The sequence below is a fragment of the Carcharhinus amblyrhynchos genome, chromosome 3, assembly GCF_965287045.1.
Source record: "Carcharhinus amblyrhynchos chromosome 3, sCarAmb.v2.hapA, whole genome shotgun sequence".
Lineage (NCBI taxonomy): Eukaryota > Metazoa > Chordata > Chondrichthyes > Carcharhiniformes > Carcharhinidae > Carcharhinus > Carcharhinus amblyrhynchos.
The window spans coordinates 72,129,912-72,157,108 of record NC_137326.1 but is presented as its reverse complement, the minus strand read 5'-3'; the positions used below and the strand labels follow the sequence as shown (position 1 = coordinate 72,157,108).

General features: G+C 42.9%; 1 protein-coding gene across 1 annotated transcript in view; it reads left to right on the top strand.

Annotated features, from left to right (window-relative positions):
- The first annotated feature begins 241 nt into the window (after nucleotides 1–241).
- crfb16 (cytokine receptor family member B16) overlaps nucleotides 242–27,197 on the top strand; it is a 58,016-nt gene continuing 31,060 nt past the window's right edge. The window contains exon 1 of the mRNA XM_080185270.1: nucleotides 242–495. Within this exon, the coding sequence (XP_080041396.1) occupies nucleotides 417–495 (79 nt within the window). The 5' untranslated portion in view covers nucleotides 242–416. The remainder of the gene's footprint in view (nucleotides 496–27,197) is intronic.

The window sequence follows — 27,197 nt, the reverse complement described above, 5'->3', positions numbered from 1 at the left end:
CTAATGCTACAAAGGGTGCAATATAAATGCAAGTTCTTTCTTATGCTAATGAATAGCACCAAAGAATAACTTGCAGCAGTTACCAGAGTGTTAAAATATTTTTTGGAATGTCAGTGATGACACTTTGCCATCTTTTATGCTTTAATGAGACAAATACCTTTCCTTCCCTAAAGGCAATTGCATAACATCTTCCTGGTTGAAAAAATGCTTTTCGCAATCGAGGCTGCCTGTACTTAGCAGGAGAATGTGAAATGACAGGACAAGACTTGATTAGCAGAAGTCCGGGGAGAATCGGAATATATCACCAACATCAGGTTTTCAATGTAAAGTGAAAGAAGGGAAAGAAGCGAGCGAGAGAGAAAAACAGAGACCAAGAGGAAAATGTACAGCAATGAAGAAGAAGAACGCAATTTAGAATGGTTTTCAGACAATTTCTAACCGCAATGGGACATGTCATGTTCACATCAGTCTTTCTGGTTTCAACATCAGGCAGAGGTAGGTACATGTGGGGTGAGGGAATGGATTACTTTTGGGTGCAGATAGCCAGCACTCTGAGTCACTGCACTTCCAGTCGTGCAGATACCTAGAATTTTACTTGGAGAATTTCAAAACGAAAGCAACGAAAAAACAGGTTTTTAGTTCCTCCTCAGTGGAGGAGAAGGACAATCCAGTTCTTTTCAATTTGAAAACAACTTTCAAACGATCGTTTCAACGTATCCCTTCTCAAGATTTTTTAAAGAGTTTCATGAAATTCCTTTCTGAGGTGCCTGAAGTTAAACGCAACAATAATATTTTTGTAGCAGAGGATGCAAACTAACTGTTTTATGCCAATAGATTCCCTCCTTTGTAATGTGGGAAAGGCATTTTTATATTCAATGGCAGGCCATTTATTTTGCGGGGACTGCGAGAATCTGTGGATTTACACTGGGGATTTAACCACCAACACTGATCCACTAAGAAAAAAAGCAAATTACTGTAAATGCTGTAGCTTCAGGATTAGGGAAGTGGTAGGAACAGGGCTGAGAGGTGGTATGGACTGGAGGTGGTAGGGGCACGGCTGCGGAGATGGTACAAACAGGGCTGGGAGGTGTTAGCGACAGGGCTAGGGAGGTGGTAAGGATGGAGCTGTGAGCTGATAGAAAATGCTGGACAATCTCAGCGGGTCTGACAGCATCTGTGGAGAGAGAGCAGAATGAGCTCTGATGAAAGGTCACCCAGACTCGAAACATTGGCTGTGTTCTCTCTCCAGATGCTGTCAGACTTGCTGAGATTTTCCAGCATTTTCAGTTTTTGTGAGCACTGATCCACTGTCTGCTTCACTGTGCTGATCAGTGAGGGAGCACAATTTAAAAAGAAAAAAAAAATACCTTGTACTCATATGGACCAGAATTCACTGATGGTGCTCACCCGAATCTCCATTCACTACAGCAGGATCGGAGAATCCCCGCTGAGGGTGAGGTCAGAGAATTCCCACCATAGTGTCTTTCATGGCCTTGCGATGTCCCAGAGAACTTCAAAGTCAATCACACATCTTTTTGCAATTGTAGCTGCTGCTATAATGTGGGTAACATGGTAGCCACTTAATGCACTGCAAGCTCCCACAAATAGCAATATGTGAATGACCAGATGTTGAGCGAGGGATAAATATTGGCCTGGACACCAGAGCAAACCAACCCTGATCCTCTTCAAATTAATGTCATGGAAGCATGTACATCCACCTGAGAGGCCAACCAGATGGACAGTTCTCAACTGAAAGAATGTCATCACATTCCAGCACTTGTTTGGGTGCACTGAGGGCAAATTTAGCTTAACCAATGCACCCAACCAGCACATCTTTCAGACTGTGGGAGGAAACCGGAGCACCTGGAGGAAACCCACGCAGACACAGGGAGAACATGCAAATTCTGCACAGACAGTGACCCAAACCAGGAATCAAACCTAGGTCCCGATGCTGTGAGACAGCAGTGCTAACCCCAGTGCCACTGTGCTGCCCTGTCCTTGAATCCTACATATTTGACAAAGCTTTCAGTCACCTATTCTAATGACTCCTTGTTTCAGTTAAAAACTTTATTGAACTGCTCATTACTGTTGTTGCTGTGAATACTTGAGTTTACCAAGTGTGCCAAGAGCTCTACTGCTAGGAGAAAGCTGTAACAATACTTTCTAAGGTGGTCTCTAGCTCGCTCTAATGGTAGGAACCTCTGCAAAGGTGTAGATGTTGATTCCCCCATAGGCCCCAAATTGTGCAGACTGTTTGCACTGCTTTCAAAGGTAGATCCTGTGAGTTCATAACCCTTGGCCTTAATAATTGACTATGGTAATCATCTGGCCTACAGCCCACATGTTAATATAGTCTTGTTCATTTTCACTTGGAATTTCTCCTGAAACTGAGTAAGTGACCACCTCCCTAGCCATGTCCCAACCACCTTACAGCTCCATCCTTACCACCTCCCAGCCCTGTCTGTACCATCTCCGCAGCCCTGCCCCCACCACCTCCAGTCTATACCACCTCACAGCCCTGTTCCTACCACCTCCCTAATCTTGAACCTGCTACCTTCCAGCTCCGTTATCCCTTCCACTTCTCCAACATCATCCCTACCACTCCTGATGTGTCAGTTCTGCATTGCTCTTTCTATTGTCAGTATTGGTCAATTGATCCCAGATTTACATGACAAAACATACGTGAGCCAGTGGAGAAGTGGGGGAACAAAGAGATAAAAAAACAAAAAACAAAAATGACTAGAATGAGTTGATGAAAATTCTGACTTCAACCTTTCCTCAACCCTCAGAATCTTTGTAGCTCATTTTTCATAAGGGGGTGAATTTTAACTCCCCCTCCCTCAGCATATTTGAAGACAGGATGAACATAAACTAAAGTGGGTGGTCAGTCCTGCAACTTACCATCCACTCCCAACTTGCCACCATGCATCCACCCCCCTGGGCAACAGTGGGTAAGGTATCAGCAGCCTGTCCCCCCTAGATCCATTGAAAAGGTTAAAGTCTATTAGTCACAAGTAGGCTTGCATCAATACTGCAATGAAGTTGCTGTGAAAATCCCCTAGTCACCACACTCCAGCGCCTGTTTGGGTACACGAAGGGAGAATTTAGCATGGCCAATGTACCTAATTAGCATGTCTTCTGGATTGTGGGAGGAAACCCATGTGCAGACTTCACATAGACAGTGACCCGAGGCTGGAATTGAACCTGGGTCTCTGGTCCTGTAAGGCAGAAGTGCTAACCACTGTGCGGCCCAAGGCTCATAAGTGGACAATTAACTGCCATTTCAGGGCCTCATTCGTCCTCCACTACAATTTTATCATTAGTGAAGGTAGGGGGAGACACAATAAAAACCCAGCTTTGATTGCATGGGCACCAGACGATAGGATGGGGGTAGTTCCTTTGTGGGGGGAGAGGGTAGTTTGGCCACCCCATCCCAGATTGGTCTATTCTTTTTGTCTTTATCCCGGTCTCTCTATCCTGACCCCAAATACTGGCTGGTGTTTCTCAGCTGGACCTGCTCAAAATCTCTGGATTTATATGAAGTTCTGTACCCATCTTTACTCCTTCTTTGGGACTGGTTGTAGTACTGTCAGTGGCCACTATTCCCTTCTGGAGCTACTGGGGCTACAGAGCTACCAGCCAATCTGATTGGTGCAGATGTCCTACGCAGGTCCACTCATGGCCAACCCCATGATATTCTCACTGCGGGGGTAGCCTTCTTTTTTGCAAATATATATTGTATTCACAAGATATTTGAAGGAAAATAACAAAACATTTAATAAGGAAGGGAAATGGAATTTTGTCATTTCTTGCTAAAGGAATAAAATATAAAAGTAGGGAAATGTTGCTGGAACAGGACAAGGCATTAGTGAGACTGCACTTGGAGTATTGTACACAGTTTTGATGTCCTTACTTGAGGGGGAATGTTATTGCTTTGGAGGCCGTTCAGAGGGAGCTCATTAGATTGATTCCAGAGATGAGGCATTTGTCTATGAAGAGGGGGAGAGCAGTTTCGGCCTATGTTCTCTTGAGTTAAATAGATTGAGAGGAGATCTAATTGAGGTACGTAAGATGCTTCAGGGAATTGGCAGATTAGACATAGAGTGGATGTTTTTTCTTGTGGGGCAATCTAGAATAAGAGATCATAGTTTTAGAATAAGAGGCAGCAGATTTAAAACAGAGATGAGGAGAAACTACTTCTCTCAGAGCAGGGTGGATGCTGGGACATTGAGTAAATTTAAGAAAGAGATTGACGGGTTTTTTAATTAGTAATCGGTTAATGGGTTACGGAGAACAGGCAGGAAACTAGAGTTGAGGCCAAGACAAGATCAGCTGTGATCTTGCCACATCTCAACTAAATTACCTACTCTGCTTCTTATGTTCTAATATAAATTGCCTATCATGGAAAGTGTAATAGAATTCAGGTTTTCTATATAGATTATGTTGTGCTCTGAGATGTTTCAATACAACCAAAGGAACATTACAGATATTTCAAAATGGTCATTACAAATGGTGCAAAGATACTTAAATTGCCTACATCGGTCAGGTTGCTCTCTGAAGTACTTCAATACAATTGTCATACATGTAAAATTCATTGTGTTCAATGCGAGTCATGCAGCTAGAGGGTTCTGTGTAACTCCCAGCCCCTGATTGCCCGAGAGCTGAAAGGTCTTATACAGCAGTCTTTACCATTGCAGGAAAGCCAGATTTCACATCAGTGAGGTATCACCAACTTTTAGGTTGAAAGGGTGCATAATCCATCCCTCCAGTCTGTAAAATACACTTCAAGGTATCAAAGGCCATAGCTGGGAGTCTGCTTCTGATTACCTGCAGTCTTTTGGTCTTTTAGCACAAACATATATGTGTGAGAGGAATATGAGAAAATTGCTGAAGAAAGAGGCATGTTGTAGAAGTTTTGTGCTCATCTGAACAGATATGCAAGAATCGCAATTCTAAGGGTAACAACGATTTATACTGCATGGGAAGAGAGTGCTGATTGATTGTTGATACTTTTTTCAGTGAAGGGCATGTAGGCCAGACCAGGTAAGGACAGCAGATTAGTGCCTTTAGGAAAGGGCGAAAGTGTGACAATACTGTGCTATTAATATATTCTAGGTTGAAGGGGGCACTGTTTTAAGATGCAGTGTTTTGTAAAGAAATAGTCAGTTTGTCTGGAGGGAACACAGCAGATGCTGGAAAGCAGGACAATTAATCCTTTTAGCCATTTTTGCAGAAGGTAATTGAGCTTTAATTTACTAAAGAAAAGGATCCTGGGATGCTTTCTTGATTAAAGTAATGGAAAGGTGAGTTTGGTATATAGGGTCATATAGTCATGTGATATTAGAAATGGGAGAAGCTAGATTTACAGCTGAGAGAAACAGCTTTCTGAATTTAATTGTTGGAGAGGGTTGTTTAAAGATAGAAGCCTATAAGCAGCTGTCTCTACAAAATCTCGCTGGAAGTTCCAAAGCTGTTGACAAAGGTTAAAACAAATATGGAAATGCAAACTATTTTTAAAGCAGAGGTTAACTTTATAAGAGAAATATTGCTAAATTGGAACTGAATAGTAATAAATTAGAAATTAAGAATTTTTTTCTGTTCATGTTTAAAGATTGTTCAATGATTAAGGGTTAAACTGTTTCATCTTGTTAGTGTTATGTTTGAACAGTGCTGTGAATAAAGCTTGCTTTGATTCAAGATCCCTATACTCCTGAGGCAAAGCCTCCTTTCCGTACATTTATGCCAAAATGAAAAAATTGTTGGGATCTAGTCTGGCTTGATAAATTGGGGTTTCAGCTCTACACCCTTACAAAAGAATTGTGGAGAAGGAATGGTGGTTATGTTGGGAGGTGAAATTGGGTTTGTTGGACAGTGATCTTTCTAGAGTCTTGAGAAGGAGAAAGTTGTTGAGTAGATTATCAAAGCAGGAAGAAAAATAAAGAAAATGTCTGTTTTAGAGAAGGTTGTCACAATTGACAAGTGCACTGAGAATGTCATGGAGAGGATCAACAAACAAATGTAGACAACAAACCAACTTTCCAAAAAACAGGGAAGTACATATGTATAAAATCCATGGCTTCAAGCTAATTAGTCAGCCACAGAATCTGTTGCCAAAGGGAACCTATGAATTCATCATTGAGAAATAGGAGGATTCAGATGTTGTAATTGATAAAAGAAAGACCAACATTTATAACGCACTTCAGAGCATCCCAAAGTACTTCAAAGACCAGGAATAAAACTGTCATGATTGTCATAATGTGGAAAATGTGGCAACCAATTTGTGCACAGCAAGCTCCCACCAATAAGATTAGCAACAAATTAATCTGATTTTGGTGCCATTGAAGGATGAATGTTGGCCAAGGCAGTGGGGAGAGCTCCCCTGCTTCTCTGTGAATTGTTCTATTGAATCTTTTACACCCACCTGAGAGGCCAGAATGGTTTGACATCTTATCCTAAAGATAGCACCTCTCACATGTTAGCTTCGATTATGAACTCAAATGGCTCCAGTTGGGCTTTGATCCATAACCGACTGACTCAAATAATAAATACTTGCCTAGAGAGTGCAAACAAATCATTCTGTGTTGTGCTTTATCACAGAGAAGCGGTTTACTGGCATATTTTTAAAATTCATTTATAAGATGTGGGCATAATTGACTAGGTCATCATTTATTGCCATCCCTAGTTGCCCCTGAGAAGGGGGTGGTAAGCTCCCTTCTTGAACTGCTTGCAGTCCCTGAGGTGTAGGTACTCTCAGAGTGCTGTTAGGGAGGGAGTTCCAGGATCTTGACCCAATGATAATGAAGGATTGGCGATATATTTCCAAGTAAGGGTGGTTTGTGGCTTGGAGGGAACCTCTAGGCATTGATGTTCCCAGGTATCTGCTCTCCTTGTCCTTCTACATTGTAGTTGTCAAGGCTTTGGAAGGTGCAGTCTAAGGAGCCTTGGTGAGTTTCTGCAGTGCTTCTTGTAGATGATACACATGGCTGCCACTGTTTGCTGTTGGTAGATTGAATGTTTGTTGAAGGGGTAACAGTCAACAGGCTGCTTTGTCCTGGATGGTGTAGGGCTTCTTGAGTATTGTTGAAGTTGCACACATCCAGGCAAGAGGAGAATATTCCATCACACTCCTGACTTGAGCCTTGAAGATGATGGACAAACTTTGGGGAATCAGAAGGTGAGTTACTTGCTGGAGGATTCTCAGTCCTTGATCTGCTTTGTTAGCCACAGTATTTATATGTCCAGTTCAGTTTCTGGTCAATGGTAGCCTCCAGGATGTTGATAGTGGGTTCTTCAGCATTGGTAACAGCAATGAATGTCAACGGGTGATGATTGAAGATGGTCATTGCCTGGCATTTATGTGGCACAAATATTACTTACCACTTGGCAGCCCAAGAACAAGAGATTGTGGTATGATGTCAGAAAGTTTTAAAACAACGGTTTGATTAAAATAGCTATTCCTAAATGTACCAGGCTAAAACTGTACTTCCCAAACTTTGTTGGTTGAAGTCGCCCTTTTTAGATGGATTAGTAGTCACCAATTTTCTATCAAAATTGTAATACTATATGATACTCATAAAATTAAAATGCTGAACGTGAAGATTGTTTTAATACTGTTTTTAAGGAACAGGTATTTATTTACTGATATCAGTGGGATGGGTGTGTCTGCTTGTGTTTTGCATCTTTTGTTTGAGCTTAAATGTGTAGTACTGCAATATATTTCATAAACCTACCTCTCTTCAACACTTACTACCAGCCTTAGTAAATACCAGTCTGGCAGTTTGTCTTTGGACTACTATCAGTGCCCCTTGACTCCTATGAGGACTGAACTCCACTCCCACTTCCTGACTCTCATCAAATCCACCTCTAATTGCTGCTTATTCATTTATTGTTTCTGCTTACCCACAGCGCCCTGGATAAGCACTTTCCCGTCAGTTCACGAATCCCGTGGAAAGTCGCTTTTGACCTTTAGTTGTGCCTTTCACAACCTTGAGATACCCCAAAGTGCCTTACTGCCAATGAAGTACTTTTCAAGTGTAGTGACTGTTATAACATTTGTCTGTCTACCTATCAACCCATCTACCTACCCACCCACCCACCCACTGACTGGCTGACTGACCAACCAACTGACCCCTTCGCCCATTCATCGGTCCATCTATCTATCTTTGTTTCTTTCTGTCTTTTCCTATACTCATAGGAATACACAGAGTGTACCACACAGAAAAAGGCCATTTGGCCCATCCCGCTCCAGGTGCTTCAGCCTCCTATCATCTGAATCTATCATTGTGATCATCTATTCCTTCTTTCTTGTATTCCTGTCTAGCTTCTCCTTAAATGCATCAATTCCAATCACTTCGGCTGCTCTCTGTAGTAATGATCTTGGGTTCGGACATAGCTTGGCGTAACGTAGAGGGCTGAAGGACTTGTACTGTGCTGTACTGTCCTATGTTCTATACCCTGATCCATTTCTCCCTCACCTCGAATTCTTTGTCCTCTTCCCATGGCATTTTACCATGCAATCACAGAAGGTGTAAAACCTGCCCCTCTACCTCCTCCCCCCTCACTGTTCAAGGCCTCAAACTCTCTTTCAAGGTGAAGTAACATTTCAGTTGCACCTCCTTCACTTTGGTCTACTGTATTCACTGCTCCCAATGTGATCGCTTCTACACTGAGAAGATTAAACAGGCTGGGTGATCGCTTTGCAGATTACCTTTGCTCCATCCGTAAGCATGAACGCAATCTTCCTGTCGCTTGCCAATTCAACTCAGCATCTTGCACTTGTTCCCTTATGTCCACCCTTGGCCTATTGCAATGCTTCAGTGAAACTCAACACAAGTGGGAGGAGCAGCACCTTGTCATCTGATTAGGCATACACGTTATAGCCTTCTGGACTCAACATTGAGTTCAACAACTGCAGACTGTGACCTTTCTCCTCTATTTCCACACCTTATCCAAAACACTTTTTTGTCCCAACGCAAACTTCTCTTCTCCCCTTCTCCCACTGGGCCATCTGTCACTTGTTCTTAAGTTTTCCTTACACTGAGCACTGAAAATTGTTCTGCTATCAACCCATTCTGTTATATCAGCTTTTTGCCACTATCAGCATCTTCTATAGCCTTCATACTGCCATTAACACATCCTCTTATATCCTTAACATAGAACGTAGTACATAGAACAGTACAGCACAGTACAGGCCCTTCAGCCCTCGATGTTGTGCTGAGCTATGTCTGAACCTAAGATCAAGCTGTCCCACTCCCTATGGTTCTGGTGTGCTTCACGTGCCTATCCAATAACTGCTTGAAAGTTCCTAAAGTGTCTGACTCCAATATCACAGCAGGCAGTCTATCGCACACCCCAATCACTCGCTGAGTAAAGAATCTGTCTTGGACAGCCCTCCTATATCTTCCACCATGAACCTTAAAGTTATTCCCCCAAAACACCTTTGATGCAATCTCTCCAAGCAATTTCAGAGGCTGCCTTTTTGTCTTCCTTCAGCTTCTGGAATTTTCCAAAGAATGATGAACCAAAATTTGCAAAGAATTCTGGGAACAGTATGCTTTTTGGATGACAATAATTGCAGCTCCAAACAGGCAGATCCATGATGGCAGGCTGGAAAAGATGGTATCCAACGTTTGGAAAAGGATGGAGTTCAGATGAAGGCACACAAATGTGAAATGTTTCAACACTCTGCAAATATTTGGGTTATAGGGTAGACAACAACATGTTACACCCACCAAGAGTAAGATTCAAACAATAGGAAATGTGCCACACTCTCTACATCTCTCTGAGCTTAGGTCATTTTTGAGCTTAGTAAACTATTAGAGTAAATTCATACAAAATATGACAACCTTACTACACCCATTGAATGAACCCTTACGTAGACACATACAAATAAAATAGAAGCAGGAGTCAACCACTTGGCCCTTCGAGCCTGCTCCACCACCCATTATGATCATGGTTAAATATTAAATTCAATACCCTGATTCCCCCTTCCTTCCATATCCCTTGACCCCTTTAGCACCAAGAGTTATAGAACATATAGAACATAGAACATTACAGCACAGAACAGGCCCTTCGGCCCACGATGTTGCGCCGACCAGTTAAAAAACAATGACCTACTAACCTAAACCAATTCCTTTTCATCCATAAACCTATCCACGGATCTCTTAAACGCCCCCAAACTAGGCGCATTTACAACTGCAGCAGGCAGGGCATTCCAATCCCTCACCACCCTCTGGGTAAAGAATCTACCCCTGACATCCGTCCTATAACTACCCCCCCTTAATTTAAAGCCATGCGCCCTCGTGCTAGCTTTCTCCATCCGAGGAAAAAGGCTATCACTATCCACCCTATCTAAACCTCTAATCATCTTATATGTTTCAATAAGGTCCCCTCTTAGCCGCCTTCTTTCTAGCGAAAACAACCCCAAATCCCTCAGTCTCTCCTCATAGGACCTCCCCTCCATACCAGGCAACATCCTGGTAAACCTCCTCTGCACCCTCTCCAAAGCCTCCACATCCTTCCTGTAATGTGGGGACCAGAACTGCACACAGTACTCCAAGTGCAGCCGCACCAGAGTTGTGTACAGTTGCAACATGACGCTGCGACTCCTAAATTCAATCCCCCTTCCAATAAACGCCAAGACACCGTATGCCTTCTTAACAACCTTATCTACTTGATTCCCAACTTTCAGGGATCTATGTACACATACACCTAGATCCCTCTGTTCATCCACACTATTCAAAGTCCTCCCGTTAGCCCTATACTCGACACATCTGTTATTCCTACCAAAGTGAATTACCTCACACTTCTCCGCATTAAACTCCATCTGCCACCTCTCGGCCCAGCTCTGCAACCTGTCTAAGTCTCCCTGCAAACTATGACACCCTTCCTCACAATCTACCACACCTCCGACTTTGGTGTCATCAGCAAATTTACTAATCCACCCAACTATACCCTCATCCAGATCATTAATAAAAATTACAAACAGCAGTGGCCCCAAAACAGATCCCTGAGGCACACCACTCGTAACCGAACTCCATGACGAATATTTACCATCAACCACCACCCTCTGTCTCCTATCTGCTAGCCAATTCCTGATCCAATTTCCTAGATTACCCTCAATCCCATACATCTGCATTTTCTGCAGAAGCCTTCCATGGTGAACCTTATCAAACGCCTTACTAAAATCCATATATACCACGTCAACTGCCTTACCCCCATCCACCTCTTTGGTCACTTTCTCAAAAAACTCAATAAGGTTAGTAAGGCACGACCTACCCGCTACAAAACCATGCTGACTATCTCCAATCAATTCATTACTCTCCAAATAACTATAAATCCTATCCCTAATAATTTTTTCTAAAACCTTGCCCACAACAGAAGTAAGACTCAGCGGTCTATAATTCCCGGAGAAGTCTCTGTTCCCCTTCTTAAACAATGGGACAACATTCGCTATCCTCCAATCTTCCGGTACTATACCAGAGACCAACGACGACCTGAAGATCAGAGCCAGAGGCTCTGCAATCACTTCTCTTGCCTCCCAGAGAATCCTAGGGTAAATCCCATCCGGACCAGGGGACTTATCTATTTTCAAACCCTCAAGAATATCCAGCACATCCCCCTTATCAACTGCAATACTGTCTATTTTACAGATAGACACAGTGCAGAGTAAGAGCCGGCAGAGGGAGGCTGCGGGACTCAGACTGAGATAGACACAGTGCAGAGTAAGAGCCGGCAGAGGGAGGCTGCGGGACTCAGACTGAGATAGACACAGTGCAGAGTAAGAGCCGGCAGAGGGAGGCTGCGGGACTCAGACTGAGATAGACACAGTGCAGAGTAAGAGCCGGCAGAGGGAGGCTGCGGGACTCAGACTGAGATAGACACAGTGCAGAGTAAGAGCCGGCAGAGGGAGGCTGCGGGACTCAGACTGAGATAGACACAGTGCAGAGTAAGAGCCGGCAGAGGGAGGCTGCGGGACTCAGACTGAGATAGACACAGTGCAGAGTAAGAGCCGGCAGAGGGAGGCTGCGGGACTCAGACTGAGATAGACACAGTGCAGAGTAAGAGCCGGCAGAGGGAGGCTGCGGGACTCAGACTGAGATAGACACAGTGCAGAGTAAGAGCCGGCAGAGGGAGGCTGCGGGACTCAGACTGAGATAGACACAGTGCAGAGTAAGAGCCGGCAGAGGGAGGCTGCGGGACTCAGACTGAGATAGACACAGCGCAGAGTAAGAGCCGGCAGAGGGAGGCTGCGGGACTCAGACTGAGATAGACACAGTGCAGAGTAAGAGCCGGCAGAGGGAGGCTGCGGGACTCAGACTGAGATAGACACAGTGCAGAGTAAGAACCGGCAGAGGGAGGCTGTGGGACTCAGACTGAGATAGACACAGTGCAGAGTAAGAGCCGGCAGAGGGAGGCTGTGGGACTCACACTGAGATAGACACAGCGCAGAGTAAGAACCGGCAGATCCTTCTTGAAATCACACAATATTTTCACTTCAGCTACTTTCTGTGGTGGTGAATTCCTCAGATTCACCACTCTCTGAGTGGAGAAATTTCTCCTTGCCTCAGTTCCAAAAGGTTTACCCCTAATGCTCAAGCTATGATTCCTAGTTCTGGACTCCCCCATCAGCGGGAATATTGTTTCTGATTCCACCTTATCTAACCCTGTTAGAATTTTAAAAGTTTCTATGAGAACTCCTCTCAGTCTTCTAAACTCCAGTGAACATATAATCCTAACTGATTTAATCTCTCCTCCTATGACAGTCCTGCCATCCCAGTGATCAGGTTGGTAAACCTTTGCTGCACTCCCTCTATAGCAAGAGGAAGGCTGTTCCATGAACTTGGACAGAGAGTGTGATGAGACATTTCAGTTGTGTAAAAGTAAATTAATAGATGGTACAATCCTTGTACATCACAAATTGAGTTAGCATTTGATGCCTCTCTCCAAGGAATAGGTGTTTTTATCTCTCATATGTTGGATAATGGTGAGGAGAGACTGACTGCGTTTCACTCCAGTACCCTCAGTGCCAGTGAATGGAATTATACTTAGATGGAATGTGAGGTGATGTCTCTGATTTTCGGAATAAAAAGATTTTGTAAGTACTTGTCTGTAGTTTTGCCATTGAAACTGATCATAAGCCACTGACAGCTATTTCAAATCCAAAGTCTCCAGAAAGGTGACTAATGACATCAAGGAATGTGGGGATAGTGCGGGACAGTGGTTTTGAGGTAAATGATCAACCATGAGCCAGTTGAATGATGGAGCAGGCTTGATGGGCTGAACGGCCTATATCTTCTGCTCCTATGTACTCACTTTAGCTGCAGCCCAAATGTAGAGACAGGCTTTGATTTTTCCTATCAGTATGATATTAAGTACAGATGATTGGAAAATCATTGTAAATCCAATACATTGTCTCCATCATCAACCTTTTCAGAGGCACAGCCCAACAGGAAAGAGTGATTTTCCTTTACTCAATTAGGTGAGTTACCTTTCACATCAGATAGACATTGATAGAACAACTCACAGGGACCTTGTATTGTGAAGAGTATATTATTGCATCATGAACAGGTCATTAACACAGATCCTGGATTTAGAAATCAGGCCACCTTTTACATGGAAGAATGAATTGTCAGTTGATTGAAGCTGTATTCTGTGAGGAACCAGATTTGTAATTCTTCTAAAGTGCAGATCATAGATGCTATGTGATCTTCATGATTAACACTTAGGGATGAGCTTGACAAAGAGTCGAGCAAGGCGCTATCTTTGGTGACCAAGGGCAGCAAGGTGACACAGTGGTTAACACTGCTGCCTCATTGGAACTACGTTTGATTCCAGCCTTGGGCCAATGTCACTGTGGAGTTTGCATATTTTCCTTTGTGCGCTCCTGTCTCCTCCCGCAGTCTACAAATGTGCAGATTAGGTAGACTAGTAATGTTAAATTGCCTGCTCCATGGTGTGCAAAATTGTGTAGGTTAGATGGGTTAGCCGTTGTAATTGTGTGGGGTTATGGGGATAGGACAGGGGCATGGCCTTGTAAAATGCTCTTTCAGAGAGTCATTGTAGATTCAATGAGCCAAATGGCCTTCTTTGAAATCATAGAAATCATAGAAACCCTACAGTACAGAAAGAGGCCATTCGGCCCGCCCACCACAATCCCACCAGGCCCTACCCCCATATCCCCACATATTTTACCCACTAATCCCTCTAACCTACACATCTCAGGACACTAAGGAGTAATTTAGCATGGCCAATCAAGCTAACCCGCACATCTTCATCTGCATGATAAGAATTTTATGGTTAGATAAGAATATAGAAGTCACAGTGAAACAGTGAAGCCAGTGGAAGAGAAACAACCCAGACAGAGAGTCATGATAGGGCTAGCGTGAGAGAAGGAAGTCTGAGGTTGAACCAGAAGGTTAAGATGAAATGTCATTATCTTAAGTGGTTGGAGACACTACCAGGAAGAATCATGAAAATATGTGGTCCTTGCATACTTGGCCAAGATGCTTGGCAGTAGAAAGGTTAGGTTTGCACATATAGATGCTGTATTACCTTCAGAGGTTCAGAGGAAGGAGGAACAATCAAATGAATCTGATGAATTGAATAGTTGGGAAAGAAGAATAATACCAATAGTTACTCCAACATAAATTAAACCTGAAACTGCTTCAAATCCAAGTCAGATTCAGACAGACATGTTCAATGATTGGTGATGAGTTGACCTGATTGAAGTTTATAAGATCCTGAGGGATCATGGCAAGGTGGATGTTGGAAGGATGATTCCTCTTGTGGGACAATGTAGAACTAGGGGTCCCTGTTTAATAATAGTGGTTGCTCGTTTAGAACAGAGATGAGGAGGATTTGTTTTCTCTCAGAGGGATGTGAGTCTTAGGACCTCTCTATCTCAAAATGCAGTGGAAGCAGAGAATTTAAGATTTGCTTTTTGGGCAAGTTTGAAAATGTTATCTTATCATTTCTTATCATTGTCAATCTTATGGCACTTAGTGCAACAGAAGTGCCAGAAGGTGATTTCCACTAGCAAGGTGTGGGGTGGAGCCTCAGCTTGCTGGGGAAGCTGGCTGCTGAGCTCTAGGGGCACATTGCGCTGTCATCCCGATCTCCCAATACTGGGAGATGTCCTGCCACCTACCCCTCTTAGACATGAGGACTCCCCTTGGACATCAGAACCAAACTCATGGACATCAAGATCTCCCTCACAGACATTGCCACCCCTCTTCCGTCAATTTCTCCCACTGCAGAAATTTTCCCTACCTTACCAATTGCCGAACACTCCTCCTGTAGAGTTCCTTCCCTATCCCCGATTGCCGATTGCCCCCCCCTCAGTTTTTGTTGGAGAAAACTTCTCAGATTTATGCACAGATGGGTCAAGATCTGTTACAAAGTTCTAAATATTTTGATTAGGAAAGGACTAGGATTAGGAAACCATTAGTTAGACTTGTAAATAAATGGGAAGTAAAAAAAAGTATGTAAGTTGAATTTTTGTATAACATTTTCATTAAGGAGGAAGGAGTGTAATAGCACTCTTGTATGACCATTTGTACATGCATGTATACATGGTCAAATAAGAATAAACTTCTTCATTTAGGTACTTTGAATTCCATATGCTAAATAAATATTTTCATGCCCTGTAAAGATATCACAGCAGGGGTATAAAATGTAAAGATAGTAAAGTAATATTAAACAGATAGTGGGCCGTGATCAGGCTTCACATTTAGTACTACGTGCAGGTCTTAACTTTGTATTATGAAAAGGACATAGAAACACTAATGAAAGTGCGAAAGATGATTACAAAGATGGCAATAGAATTGAGAAATTATAATATCGTAAAGATTGAAGAAACAGCAGCTATCTTCTTTGGAAGAGAGAAAGCTTCACCGAGATCTGATCGAGGCTTGTGAAAATGTGAAGAGGTTAGACAGGATGGATGTGGAGAAAATAGTACCACTTGTAGGAGAATTCAAAACGAGGAGCCATAAGTACAAAATAGCTCCTAATAAATAGGGAAATAAGAAGAAAGGTTTTGTTTCCATTGATTGAAATGTGGAACTCACTACCAGAGGACTGGTAAACTGGATAACTATCCGAGAGAAAGGGGATTGAAAGGTGTGTTGAAAGTCTGAAATGAGGCAGATAGAATGAAAGGAATCTCATGTGGATATAAACACCAAAACAGATTAGAGTGGATGTCTTGTTTCTGTGCTGTATGTTCAATGTGACTCGATGTAATACCTGATTGTAATGTATTTCCTAGGCATTGGTGCTCTCAATTTGTCAATCAGACCATTTGGATTTTTGGAGGTTTGCTGATACTTCCTGCATGAATTCTGAGTTAAGGTGACAATTGGAGACTGAAAGGGCAAATACGTAAAATAAATGTTTGAGTGGACCATGAAATAGGAAATGGTTGCTGTACAGAAGGAGGCCATTCAGCTCATTAAGTCTGTACGAGCTCTCTGCACAACAACATAGCTAGTCCCACACTCCTTCCCTATTCCCACTGCCACCATGCAAATATATTTTCTGTAGGTGGGAGGAAGATCAAGGACACGTTATATAAATTATTGGTTAGAAATCTAAAAGGAGTGCCAAAACAGGGGTTATATGGGCACAAATCATTGATGGTAATTGGGTATGTTGCAGAAGTGGTTCAACAGGCATGGAGGGTCATGGGCTTTAAATTGCAATGTGTAGAATGCCAAAGCAAGGAAATTATGATGAAACTCAAACATTGGTTTGGCTTCAGTTGAATTATTGTGTTCGACCCTGGACTCAATATTTTAGGAAGGATTTGAAAGCATCACAGAGGGTTCAGATAAGATTTATGAAAATGGTTATGGGCATGGAAGGTTTCCTTTCCATTGATGAATTGGGGAAGCTGTGTGTGTTCTTAGAGAAGAGAAGACTGACAGGAGATTTGATCAAGGTATTCAAAATCATGAGTGGTATGAACAGTGTAGTTAGGGAGAAATTGTTCCCACTGGCAGAAGGGTTTAGAGCCAGAGGATATTCATTTAATTGTGACTTTCAAAAGGGAATTGGATCATTATCTGAAGACAAAAATGTTGCAAGGCCAAAGGGAAGAGGCGAGGCAATGGGACTAGCTGATTTGTTCTTACAGAGAGCTGAAGTGGATATGATGGGCTGGCTGGCCTCTTTCAATACTATAGTTATTCTATAATTCGATGACTCTATGACAATTCATCCCTTTGACCCACCTCATTCCCCTGAATCAGATCCAGCAATGCCTCAGTCCTTGGTGGGCTAGATCATATTGATATCAGAAATTCTCGTGAATATACTTTAGAAGTTCCTCTCCTCTCTCCCCTGTAACATTATTATTATCTCAATCTACTGTATGATGACTGAAGTACCCATTATAACTACTCCATGGTTTTGCACATAATCACACCTTGAGATTTGCTCCTATATCAGTTGGTAGCCTATAGAGTATGCAGTAATGTAACATTATCTCTATTGATCCTTAACTCTGACTGAATAGATTCTGCCCTTGAACTCTCCAGGTTACCCTCTCTGACCAACATTGTAATTTCTCCTCAAACAATAATGCCACCCATCCTCCTTTTGTTCCCTGTCTATCGTTAGTGAGTACCCTGTGGACAGGAACATTTAGTACCCCAATCTGCTCTTCTCTGAGTTAGGTAAGAGGGCAGTTAAAACCAGACCAGATCAGACCAGATCGGGTAAGGACGTCAAATTTCCTTCCCTATAGGGCATTAGTGAACCAAATGGGTTTTTCTGACAATGGTTTCATGATCATCAGTAGATTCTTAATTCCAGATATTTTTGATTGAATTCAAATTCCACCATCTGCTGAGGCGGCATTCAAAGTCTTAGAACATTAACCGAGTTTCAGGTTAGTAGTCTAATGATAATACCACTGGGCCATCACCTCAAAAAGCTGATTGACTAAATAGCTACTGGTTGTAATTATATGCTAAATTATCCATGAAGGTTCCTGAGCTACTGGGGCCTTAGAGATAACAATTCAAGGATATAGGACCAATGGAATTGCAAGATGTAAAAAGTCCAAGGCCCATCTAGTGCTCCTTTTATTATTCTAATACCACATGTTATTGCAATAATGGAGTTGTTGATTAATCAGAACTATCAATCTCTTTCAACTAGTCTTCAGTAGTCCCAGGTATGAGGCAACGGAAATGTCAGTGACAGAGCGTTTTGAGAACTATAGACACCAAATTACTACCTTATTGTATCTGACAGTATGGAATATGAGGTTAGATGGGATTTCACGAGTGTTATTGAGATTTCCCTTGCCCACCTTTGGAAAAGCCATGTCCTGCCAGCTGCTCCTTCTTTGCCCAGGTAGAAAAACAACACTAACATGTATTCATGTTGTGGCTTTAATGTAACAAAACATCACAAGACAACTCACGGGAGCTTTGGAGACCAAAATTTGAGACCAAGCCTCTCAAGGAAATGATAGGGTGCACGGAGTTGGGGGTAAGGTGTTAGCGTGGATAGAGGATTGGTTGTCTAATAGGAGGCAGAGAGTTGGTATCAATGGGTGCTATTCTGATTGGCGGTTGATGACTAGTGGAGTGCCGCAGGGATCGGTGCTGGGGCCTCAGCTATTTACCATTTATATAGATGATCTGGAGGAGGGGGCTGAGTGTAGGGTAACGAAATTTGCTGATGACACGAAGATGAGTGGAAAAGCAAATTGTGCGGAGGGTGTGGAAAGTCTGCAGAGGGATCTGGATAGGCTGAGTGAGTGGGTGAGGATCTGGCAGATGGAGTATAACGTTAGCAAGTGTGAGGTTATCCACTTTGGCAGAAATAATAGTTGGAGGGATTATTATTTAAAGGGCGAAAAGCTGCAGCATGCTATGGTGCAGAGGGACCTGGGGGTCGTTGTGCATGAGTCACAAAAACCCAGTCTGCAGGTGCAGCAAGTGATCAAGAAGGTGACTGGTATGCTGGCCTTTATAGTGAGGGGGATAGAATATAAAAGTAGGGAGGTCTTGCTGCAACTGTACAGGGCACTGGTGAGGCCGCAGCTGGAGTACTGTGTGCAGTTTTGGTCGCCGCACTTGCGCAAGGATATTTTGGCCTTGGAGGGAGTGCAGAGGAGGTTCACTAGGCTGATACTGGAGATGAGGGGGTTGGACTATGAAGAGAGACTAAATAGACTGGGTCTGTACTCATTGGAGTTTAGAAGGATGAGGGGGGATCTTATAGACACGTATAAGATAATGAAAGGGATGGATAGGGTAGAGGTAGAGAGATTCTTCCCGCTTAGAAAGGATAGCAGGACTAGAGGACACAGCCTCAAGATAAGGAGGGGGTGGCAGTTTAGATCGGAGTTGAGGAGGAACGTCTTCACTCAAAGGGTGGTAAATCTCTGGAATTCTCTGCCCGTTGAAGTGGTGGAGGCTACCTCGCTCAATATAAGTCACGGGTAGATAGGTTTTTGACAGACAAGGGAATTAAGAGTTATGGGGAGAAAGCGGGAAAGTGGAACTGATCCACTTCAGATCAGCCATGATCTTATTGAATGGTGGGGCAGGCTCGAAGGGCTAGATGGCCTACTCCTGCTCCTATTTCTTATGTTCTTAAATAAGTAATTTTATGGTGTGTCTTAAAGGAGGAAAGTTGGAATAGAAATGGAGAAGTTTAGGGACAGCGTTCCAGGGCGTAAGGCTTTGCCAGCTGAAGGCATGGGTACCAGTGAAAGACCAATCAAAATCAGAGTAAAAGTAAAGTTTATTTATTGGTCACAAGTATGGCTTACATTAACACTGCAATGAAATTACTGTGAAATTATCCTAGTTGCCACACTCCAGCGCCTGTTCAGGCCAGTGTATCGAACCAGCATGTCTTTCAGACTGTGGGACAAAACCCACACAGGCACAGGAAGAACATGCAAACTCCACTCAGACAGTGACCCAAGCGGGGAATCGAACTCAGGTCCCTGGCGCTGTGAGGCAGCAGTGCTAACTACTGTGCCACTGTGCCGCTCATGAGGCTTATTTGGGGAAGGGGAAGTGTCTTTGAGAATTGTGGGGCTGAAGGAAGATGCGGAAATATGACAGTAGATGATGGGGCCTATTTTGTCTTTGTACCCATGTTATGCCAAAGCTGACAAGTAGTAGGTGGAGTTGGGCTAGTGGAGATATTGAGCCTTGTTGTGGCCTCATCCCTATCTACAACATGACTGCTGAAAACCTCGATCTCAGACTCTTCCATTTCTGTAGTGGGTAATGTTTCCTTTCTTGAATGGGTGGGCTTCCTTTCGACAGCAGAAATCCTAACAGGATCATGTCATGCACATGAATGTATAAGAAGTTTGTGGAAGCATTGGAGAGAGTGCAGAGGAGATTTACTAGGATGCTGCCTGGTTTGGAGGGTAGGTTTTATAAGGAAAGGTTGAGGGAGCTGGGGCTTTTCTGTTTGGAGCGGAGGAGGATGAGAGGCGACTTAATAGAGGTTTATAAGATGATGAGAGGGATTGATAGAGTGGATGTGCAGAAACTATTTCCTCGGGTGGATGTAGCTGTTTCTAGGAGGCATAACTATAAGGTTCATGGTGGGAGATATAGGAGGGATGTCCGAGGTAGATTCTTCACTCAGAGAGTGGTTGGGGTGTGGAATAGACTGCCTATTGCGATAGTGGAGTCGGACACTTTAGGAACTTTCAAGTGGTTATTGGATAGGCATATGGAGCACTCCAGAATTATAGGGAGGGGATAGCTTGATCTTGGGATTGGACATAGCTCGGCACAGCATTGAGGGCCGAAGGGCCTGTACTGTGCTGTAATGTTCTATGTTTCTTAAGTGGCCTAATTTTGGACAGAAATCCCACCCCCACAGAAACTCCACCTGAAGAAGAGAATCCAAGCCCAGTCTTTCTTTATGAGTCCATGGGCAATCCAGAACTTTCTTCATGCTGCCTAGGGGCACGAACTGAGCTTCTGCATTGGTATTCTGAGTGGGAATTGAACCCAGAGCCACTGGACGCCAAGGTGCAAATGGCATCAACCCTACTGACTGAGCTGCAAAAACCAACTTGATTGTATTTTAATATTATGGGGATAGATTAGGGGGATCATCCAAACTCTTTTCATCCTCTCCTCTCTTGCCCATTTTCAAAGGATCGGTTGAGCACTGGCAAGTCCAGCATTTGTTGCCCATTGCCTAATTGCCCTTGAGTGAGCTGCCTTCTTGAACTGCTGCCGGCTGTGCAGTGCAGATACATCCACAATGCTTTCAATGCATTGAAGGGGTTGATTCAGCAGGAGGCGGGAGGGAAGATATATTTCCAACTCAGGATGGTGTGTTAGTTAGAAGAAAACTTGGAAGCAGTGATGTCCCTGTGCACCTGCTGCCCTTGTCCTTCTAACAGTCATGGGTTTGGCAGCTACTGTCAAAGGAGCTTTAGCAAGTTGCTATAGATGGTATGCACTGCAACCAAAGTGGCAACCAAAGGCCCGCATGGGAGGTTAGTTAGAAAAGTTCAGTCGCTAGGTATACATGGAGAGGTAGTAAATTGGATTAGACATTGGCTCAATGGAAGAAGCCAGTATGTGGTAGTGGAGGATTGCTTCTCTGAGTAGAAGCCTGTGACTAGTAGGGTGTCACAGTGATCGGAGATGGGTCCATTGTTGTTTGTCATCTGTATCATTGATCTGGATGATAATGTGGTAAATTGGATCAGTAAATTTGCTGATGATACAAAGATTGGAGGTGTATTGGACAGTGAGGAAGGTTTTCAAAGCTTGCAGAGGGATTTGGACCAGCTAGAAAAATGGGCTGAAAAATGGCAGATGGAGTTTAATGCAGACAAGTGTGAGGTATTGCACTTTGGAAGGACAAACCAAGGTAGAACATACAAGGTAAATGGTAGGACACTGAAGAGTGTAGCAGAACAGAGGGATCTGGGAGTACAGATACATAATTCCCTAAAAGTGGCACCACAGGTAGATAGGGTCATAAACAGTGCTTTTGGAACATTGGCCTTTATAAATCAAAGTATTGAGTATAAGAGTTGGAATGTTATGGTGAGGTTGTATAAGACATTGGTGAGGCCGAATTTAGAGTATTGTGCGCAGTTTTGGTCACCTAATTACAGGAAGGATATTAATAAGGTTGAAAGAGTGCAGAGAAGGTTTAGAAGGATGTTGCCAGGACTTGAGAAACGGAGTTACAGAGAAAGGTTAAATAGGTTAGGACTTTATTCCCTGGAGTGTAGAAGAATGAGGGGAGATTTGATAGAGGTGTATAAAATTATAATGGGTAAAGGTAGAGTGAATGCAAGCAGGCTTTTTCCACTGAGGCTAGAGGAGAAAAAAAACTAGAGGACATGGGTTAAGGGTGAAGGGGGAAAAGTTTAAAGGGAATATTAGGGGGGGGCTCTTCACATAAAGAGTGGTGGGAGTGTGGGATGAGCTGCCAGATAAAGTGGTAAATGCGGGCTCACTTTTAACATTTAAGAAAAACTTGAACAGGTACATGGATGAGAGGGATGTGGAGGGATATGGTCCAGGTACAGGTCAATGGGACTAGGCAGAAAAATGGTTCGGCACAGCCAAGAAGGGCCAAAAGACCTGTTTCTGTACTGTAGTGTTCTATGGTTCTAAGGTGGAAGAACTGATTGTTTATAGTGCAGGATGGGATGCCACTCAAGCAGGTTGCTTTATCCTGGATGGGATTGGGCTTCTTGAGATTTGTGAATTAATTCAAAATATTTTGTTCCCAACTCTTCTTATCACTAGGTTCTGAGTTATTGGTGAACTACAGTTTTGAGTATGTAGGCCCTTCTTCCCCAGACAACCATTATTAATGCTGGTAGGATTGACAGTGTGTGTTGTCAGATTCTCTCCACCCCTTAACTTCTTTGTTTATGAAATGGTTAATGAGAAGTGGCCTGCTGCCATCAAGAAAAGTAGACAGTAGCATAAGTCACTGATGTATTGGTGCATACTGGCACCAATGTCTTAAGCTAGCGTTATTATTCAATTAGACAACATGGTTCTGTTTGTACTTGCAGCACCTGGGAAGAAAATGAGCCCTAACGGCCTAGAAGATTTCAGATTGAATTCCTGGTCTGTGGTCACAAAATAGTTCATGGATGGATAGGTGATATTGATACTAACTATTCCACAGTCCAGGGCTAAGGAGGAAAGAGCAATGAGCTAGATTTACCACACTGAATCAAATGATTCCTGACAACTCCTTAAAGTAGCATGACGACTTTAATCAGGCAATTGAAGTTTGCCTACTTTAGTATGATGTCCCTGAATGAGAGCTTCCTGAAAAGAAGTCCCTGAAAGAGAGCTCACTAAAAGATGTCCCTGAATGAGAGCTAATTGATGGCCCAATCAGCAAATCCTTTTTTAATTACAAAACAGTACAAAATACAGATGCAAAAGTACATTACAAGTTATAAAGATTACATTTAACAATCAACAAATAACCATGTTAATTATATTTAACTACAACAGTACAAACAAAGCACCATGACAGACAGCTGGCATGTGCTGTGAGTTGTTCACAGCCCACTTTCAAAGCTGCAGATGACCTGGAACAGCATATAAGCCAGCAAACTTCTACACAAACATTACTGATGACTAATACACTCCATTAACCAAGAACATACAAGTACTACCCTTCATTAAGAAAGGGTTCGTTATATGTTATCTTTTCCAGGGCATTGTCATCTAAGTACACTCCTTAAATTATACCCATCAAATAATATTATCACAGTATAGCAAATAACTATTACACTAAAAAAAAATAAACATTATAACTCATTTGTCATCCTCCAGGGCATCACCTCCTGGCTTTTCCTCTGCCAGAGGGGGCAACCCTTCAGATGTACTTATATCAGGGGATTGCACCTTATGGATGTTCAGCCGCGGGGAGGGGGAAGCCACCCTGAACCTACTCTGTCCGGATTTTTTGGCTGGGCTGGGTGGTGGTGGTGGTAGTGGAGGGAAGGGAATGTTGAGGGGTGGGGCTAGTCAGGGTGCATGCTATGGCCCAATCAGGGATATCTTTTCATGGTGGCCCAATCAGGGAGTTCATACTCAAACAGGCCAACCTCAATTGCCTGATTAAAGTCATCACAGTTGCCAGTAATGCTTCCTGACAGTGCTGCCTCAGAAGAGAGTAGAATTGGGATTGAAAGTGTTGCCTTATTTCTCTGGTCAAAATACCCGATGATACTTGATGCTTGAAGCATGTTTACATGGTTGTCAAAGTCAACTTGGGTAATTAGAAGTCACTTATTAGTATCTGTGCCAGAAAAAGGTTGCCCCTTTTCATTCAAAATGGAATTACTAAATAAAGAGAAAGGACCAATTTGAGATTTTAAATCCAACATATTAGTTTAGTCAGTGTTGTAATGATAGCCAATTTGCACAAATCAATGTCCAACAGAAAACAAAGATAAATGACCAATTGCTTTTGGTTGTGTTGATTGAAGCAGTAAGTATTGGGCAGGGCCCCAGGGGAACTTACCTTCCCTTCTTCAGACATGCCAGAGCTCTTTGATGTTCACCTGACAGAATGGATGGGGCCTCCATTTAACCCTTCAGCCAAAAGATGATATCGAGTGGAATTTTACCAGCATGTCCGCCTGAGATTCAAACAATCCCGCCCAAGGCCAACACAGAATGCCGTTCTCCGTGACTCGCCTGCCCCCAGATTCGGAGTGGGCATGCTGGTAAAATTCAGCCGATACCTCTGATAGTGCAACACTCCTTCAAGCACCATAATGGAGTGTCAATTAGATTGTGTTCAAATCTCAGCTATGGGGCTAAGAATGTAAGAATGCAGTACTGAGCCAGAGTCTTAAGGACAATGCAGTGAATTGTTCCTGGACAAGTAATCCAGGGACCCAGGCTAATGCTCTGGGGATTCTATTTCCATAAAAATCTGGAATTAAAAGCCCAATGATGACCATTGTCGATTGGTCCACTAATGTCCTTTAGGGAAGGAAACCTGCCATCCTAACTTGGTCTAGCCTACATGTGACCCCAGATCTACAATATGTTTGACTCTTAAATGTTCTTTGAAACGTCCTTGCAAGCAATTCAGGTGAAGGGAAACTAGGGTTGGACAATAAATGTTGGTCCAGCTAGTGATGCCCAAATCCCAACAATGAATTTTAAAAAAGTGGACATTAATATCAGAAAGGCAGATTGTACTTTTGACGATTGGTAGGTGTGTTGGATAAAGGATATATAGTGTTTATGTTTTAGAAAACTCTTGCTAATGCACTACACAAGTAGCTTGGAAAAGACTAAGGGGTATAGAATTAGGGGTTGAATACTGCATTATAAACTGTCGGAAGAAAGGAAACATAATAGATAAGGATTGTTACCCAGAATGGCAGAGAGTAGTGTTCCCCTATTCTAGTGTCATTTTTGCTTATTTGGTTTTGATATGGAACCGAAGGGAGTAACGTCAGAATTTGCAAACAGTACAAAATAGGAGGCACAGCAGATAATCTTGAGGACTGAAAAAGATGGCATAGAGAAATCAATAAGATGATAGAATTGGCAAAAAGTAACAGATGGAATTCATTAGCACTATATGTGAAGTGACAGAATTTAGTTTTAAAAATATAATAGTGAAAGCTGTAAGATGTGAAAAACCAGAGAGACTGTGGTGTTGAGATTCAGACTTTAAAATCAGCACGTAATTGAATAAGATTAAAACAAAACAATGGAAATAAAGGAGTGCAATCGATTGGAGGTGAATCAATGTGGCACCAACAGAAAGAAAGGTTTATTAAACATGCTAAGGATCTATTGGAATATATGCATGGGCTCCAACTGAGAATCCTCCCAATCCTGGGACTCACACCCTTGCTCCCAATTGGCCTGGCTTCCCACACCTCCACTCCACAGGGTCCAGCCCTATCATGTGGCCTGCAAAGGGCCACTCTTAAAGAGGCCACGTAACCACAAGGTGTTATGGTGAGAAGTGTGCAATATGAAAGTTAAGATGTATTAGTGGATCTTTATAAAGGCATGGTAAGATAACAATTGAAGCAGTGCATTTCTGGGCTCCACATGTTGATAATGCAATGTAAATTCATTAGTTGGCAAGAGGAAATAAAAGCACAAAGAAAGATTTTAAACTTTGGGGCCGCTTTCATTGGGACAACAGTGAGTGAAGGTTGATTTGATGAAGATTTTTAAAGACTACATTGGATTACACGGAATCTACAGCACAAAAATAGGCCATTTGGTCCACCTGAGCTATTTTTCTGTTTATATTCCACATGGGCCCTCTCCCTAATTACCTTTTCTCACTTAAGCCTGATATTCCTCCATTCCCACTCTTTCATATATACATTGCATCTTCTTTAAAATGCATCAATACTCTCCATTTCCACCACTCCATGTGGCACCTTCATTCGCCTTGCTTTATAAATCGATTCTTTGTAAATTTTTTTTTGATGAGTTGTACCATAACTGGGAACACCACCAGCTGGAGTACACCTCCAAGTCACTCAAATTCCTGGCGCGGAAATACATTGCTGTTCCTCACTGTTGCTGGGTCAAAATCCTGGGATTCCCTTCCTAATGGCACTGTAGGTGTAACTCCACCACACGGAGTCACAGCAGTTCAAGAACTCCATACCAGCATCCACCATGACGACGGCATTGCTGTGACAGTCTCAGTACTTAATACCTACAATTGCCAATTTTCAGACGCAATTATACAACTCATCTGCTTCATCCTGGACCACAACGTCTTCACCTTCAACAACCAGTTCTTTATCCAGTCACAGGGAACAGCCATGGGGACTAAATTTGCACTTCGATGTGCCAACATCCTCGTGCGCAAGTTCAAAAAGGACCTCTTCACTGCTTAGGATTTTCAACTGATGCTATACCCTAGATACATCAATGACATTTTTTTCCTTTAAACTCACAGTGAACAATCACTGAAACAAAAGCATGATGACATCAACAAGTTCCATCCCACCATCAGATTCACCGTGGACTACTCTCCAGAATCAGTTGCATTCTTGAACACATGCATCTCCATCAAGGGTGGCCACCTCAGCACTTCACTGTACTGCAAGCCCACGGATAACCTCACAATGCTCCACTGCTCTGGCTTCCACCCTAAACACGTTAAAGAAGCTATCCCCTAGTTACAAGTCCTCCGTAAACACAGAA